This window comes from Myodes glareolus, chromosome 7, assembly GCF_982192425.1.
Source record: "Myodes glareolus chromosome 7, mMyoGla1.1, whole genome shotgun sequence".
In the NCBI taxonomy this organism is placed as follows: domain Eukaryota; kingdom Metazoa; phylum Chordata; class Mammalia; order Rodentia; family Cricetidae; genus Myodes; species Myodes glareolus.
Window position 1 is genome coordinate 97,632,077 of NC_142032.1, and position 4,053 is coordinate 97,636,129.

The window sequence follows — 4,053 nt, forward strand, 5'->3', positions numbered from 1 at the left end:
TTATTCATTAACTAATAAATGAAAGTGACACATGAACAGTAAATCCTCCTACACCATTTCTCCTTTTATGTTGAAACAAAAAAGAAAGGCTTTAACTTTAACATAGTAAAATTACTTATAACAAAATAGGTATTAAGCAAGAATTATAGTTACAATATTTACATCTACTTTATCTTTTATCATAAATAATGAAAAATATAACTATAACTATCTATCTATTCTTCAACTCCATCAAAGACTCCAGAAGGATATAATATTACCTAAGTAAACAGGAAGTGCATATAAACAACTTTCAAAACTCTAGAATTGACAGAGACATCTCGCTGCCTGGAGATATACTCAAAGTTCTTCTGTACCACTGGGGCATCCATCTTCAGCCTACAGGCCCATAGTATCCAGCAGACTTTTCCATGAAGCAGGAAATTTCAAAGACAGTTCAGTCACTTCCTTCTATATCTTGTAGACTGTCTCGTGGACTCTTTCATGAAGCAGGAACCCTGAAGGATCATCTCACCGTTAGGCAAGTTCAGCAGTCATCTCTCTGTGGGTACTGCATGTCCAGTGAACCAGTCCAGGTAAGAGAAGTTTCTTGCCCAAATGGCTAACAGACTCCAAAAGGAGCCTCTTCTATGCCCATTTTCCTTTTGAAGTAGCTGGTGCTGCCAGGAGCAGATGTGTCTCATTGTCATGAAAAGCCCTAAGTTATTAAAACATTATAAATACCATATTCTGTAGTCTTTGAAAGATATAAAGAATGCCTATCTAAAATATATTTATGGACATCTATAAAATCTAACTAACATGACTACAAACTTGATTACTATAGATGATTATCTATTAACCTATATTTCTTAATTATACATTGCATTTTTTAAATGAACTACACAAACACAATACCTTAATCAAGAACAGAAATATACATAGAACAAGATTGACCTTAAATTTATATCAATAAACCAAGATCCATACCAATGTAAATTATTCATATTTATATCATATCCTCCTTTAAATGTAAAAGAACATTTATAAACAATATTTGGGAATATGGGTGTAGTTTTTTTCTCTCCAAAATGCTTTGTGATAAATTGGGGTCCTGTTAATCAGGTCTTTCATGGTGTATCCTGTGTGCTAGGTTCATCTCAGTGAGCAACTGAGTGAAATAAGTTTTTGAGGGTGTTCATGCCAACCTTTAAGGAGGCCTTGGTCCATGAAACCATATTGGTCTGGAAGCAATCCACAGATTCTCATCTTCTGTGAAAACAAAAAAGAACCTCTTTTCCAAAGCACCATATCCTTAGACCCAAATTCTGAAGTCAAAATACCTTTATAACATACATGCTGGTTTAGCTTAGCAGCCCATACAATGAAATGTCTCTGTGTACTTAGCGCCTTCACAGTCAAAAAATTCAAATGAAACACAATAATATACAGAATCCAGACTCTCAGTGAATTTTCCATCTTTATCTTGCATATTTTTCTTTTTCCTTTTAATCTACCATTATCTGTACTCTGTCTCTTTAAAGACTCTACCCTTTTTTAAAGCATTAACTCTATTTTATGACTTTCTATACTCTTTTTCTTCTCTCTCCTAAGCCTATGTACATCCATCTAACACTGTGACCCATTTAGAGATTGTATTTGTCTGAATCTGCCCTATTGTGAATCTGTAACTTTTTTACAGTCTAGGAGAACTTCTTAAAATGCTAAGCGCTTCTTAAAAACTTAAGCTGTGCCGTTAGCAGAGGTAATAGGTAACACCTGTGTGCCTGCCCAGTCTAAAACTTAAACTGTGCCATTATTATGGTAAATATGGTAGTTCCTGCCCACACTCAGTATAGTTCTGCATGGCAGAGCCAATTTCACCTCTTAGCCATGCACAATGCCCAGATTCCAAGCACACAGTCAGTCCAAGTTGCCATCAAGCAAGCCGCATGCAGCATGATGCTCAGAACTCCATCCAAGTGCTTGGTCTATCAAAAGAGCCAGAGTTTGCACTGGCAGCAAAGCTCAGAAATCTGGCATTTCAAAACCACCACATCTTTTTTACTGCTATGGCGGAGTCATGAAAATATCTCTAAGAGCTGTGACAAGTAGCCAACAAACAGCAAGAAGTTTATTTTTTTCTCGGATTCCCTTTTAAGCCCTCTTAGGTTTTACGTGGAGTTAGTTGGCCACATTGGGCTGCTAAATGAACAGGAGCCTTTGTTTGTGCTGGTCACCTGGCTAGCTTACATCTGAAATAACCACAAAGAAACTCTATTCATTAAAACACTGCTTGGCCCATTAACTCTAGTTTCTTACTGGCTAGTTCTTACATCTTAATTTAACACATTTTTATTAACCTGTGTATCACCCTGTGCCAGTGGCTTACTGTCAAGATTCTAACTGGCGCCTGTCTCATGGCTTCTCTCATTCTGCCCTTCTTTCTAGCATTCATCTCTGTCTTTTCCGCTTACCTAAGTTCTGCCCTATCAGGCCCAAAGCTGTTTCTTTATTCACTAACCAATGAAAGCAACACATGAACAGAAGGACCTTCTCCACCACTGGGGTGGGATTAAAAAGATGGTATGCAAGTTCCTGACAGGAAACCTTGATTACCATGTTTCCAAAGGTCAGGGGTCAGGTAGCTATACATCATGAAGATAGCATAAGAGTCTTGATCAAGTTGTCCAGTGTGGAAATACAGTTCCTGGCTGAAGTGAGACATCGTCAGTACTGGCCATTAACATCATCTGAGTTGTCAGTGCCTTTAAGTCTTGGATAAGGTATATTTGCACAGAGCCCAGTGTACTATCATGTTTTATTGGTTAGTGTGGTACATGTTCACATTCTCCCCTTACTAACCTTTGCACAGGGACATTGAGAACTTGGTCAAGGTGACGATCCTCCACATGGAGGTGATGACCTCCTTGAAACACATAATATTCAGTATGAACCTTGCAATCTCCTTAGCAACAAAGGCATTGAACCTGATCTTCTTCTGTACTGGTGTAATATTCAAAATCTCATCCTGGAGGGAGACCCACAAGAAAAAGCCAATAATCTCCTTGATGGGCACAGAGGGCAGGGACTTGAGCTTCATGTTCTTGTCTGCGTGGATAAGCTTGGTTGGGATCCATTCCTTGTCTGTGGCCTTCACCATCAATCTCTTCCTGGCCAGAAATAGACACTGAACATGGACCAGAAGTTTTTTGTAGAGGCCACTGTTCCTCCTGATTCTTTGGGGCTACACCTGCATCATCTCTTGTTTGTTGTTTGGCAGAATTAAATATTTAATTTGAGGCTTTCAAAGTCATTTTACTACAGATAGCAACATCCTAATTTTGTGTTAAGTTTCAAAACCATATAAATTCACCATTAAATTTCAAAACAATATAGAAATTATCTTAAATCCACCAATAGGAACATTTATAAATTATAAATTTATTTACTGTAAATATATATTAATATGTTAAAATTGAGATGAAGTTCTGACTATTCAGCACTATTCTATTACACAGAGACAACATGAACAAGGCAACTGTTATAAAAGAAAACATTTAATTTAGGGCTTGCTTATAGTTTGAGAGCGTTGGTCTGTTATCATCTTGATGAGAACTTTGTGACACATGTGGTCCTAAAGCAGTACCTGAGAATTACATCCTTATCCATTGGCATCAGGCAATGGGAAAGCTTATTATGGGCTATTGAAATCTCAAAGCCTACTGCTAGTAATACACTTCTACCAACACATCACAGCTCTCCTAGAAAGGCTACACCTCCTAATCCTTTTAATCCTTTCAAATAGTTCTATTCTCTGGTGACTAAGCATTCAAATATATAAGCTTATGAGGGTCATTCTTATTCCAACCACAACAACCTAATATTCAGAATTGTCTTCTTCTTTCCATGAAAAGAATTAGTGTTCTTTGAAGTACTGGCTGTTTTCAGGATTGAGTAGGAATTGTGATATGAACTTGGATGCCCTGATTGTCGAGAGAGCAAATGCTAAAAATACTAAAATGAAATATAACATATTTTATGTGAAAGTGGGGGTCAAAATCTGGAGGTGGA

General features: G+C 37.3%; 1 protein-coding gene across 1 annotated transcript; it reads right to left on the reverse strand.

Annotated features, from left to right (window-relative positions):
* Positions 1 to 2,839: 2,839 nt before the first annotated feature.
* Positions 2,840 to 3,142, reverse strand: LOC146893406 (small ribosomal subunit protein uS5-like). Its single transcript, XM_085692659.2, has one exon. The coding sequence runs from the start codon at positions 3,140 to 3,142 to the stop codon at positions 2,840 to 2,842; it is 303 nt and encodes a 100-aa protein (XP_085548785.1).
* Positions 3,143 to 4,053: the final 911 nt, after the last annotated feature.

Bases quoted from the DNA above. Each gene is read 5' to 3' on its own strand.
- LOC146893406 (XM_085692659.2), bottom strand. From the start codon at position 3,142: ATGGTGAAGGCCACAGACAAGGAATGGATCCCAACCAAGCTTATCCAC.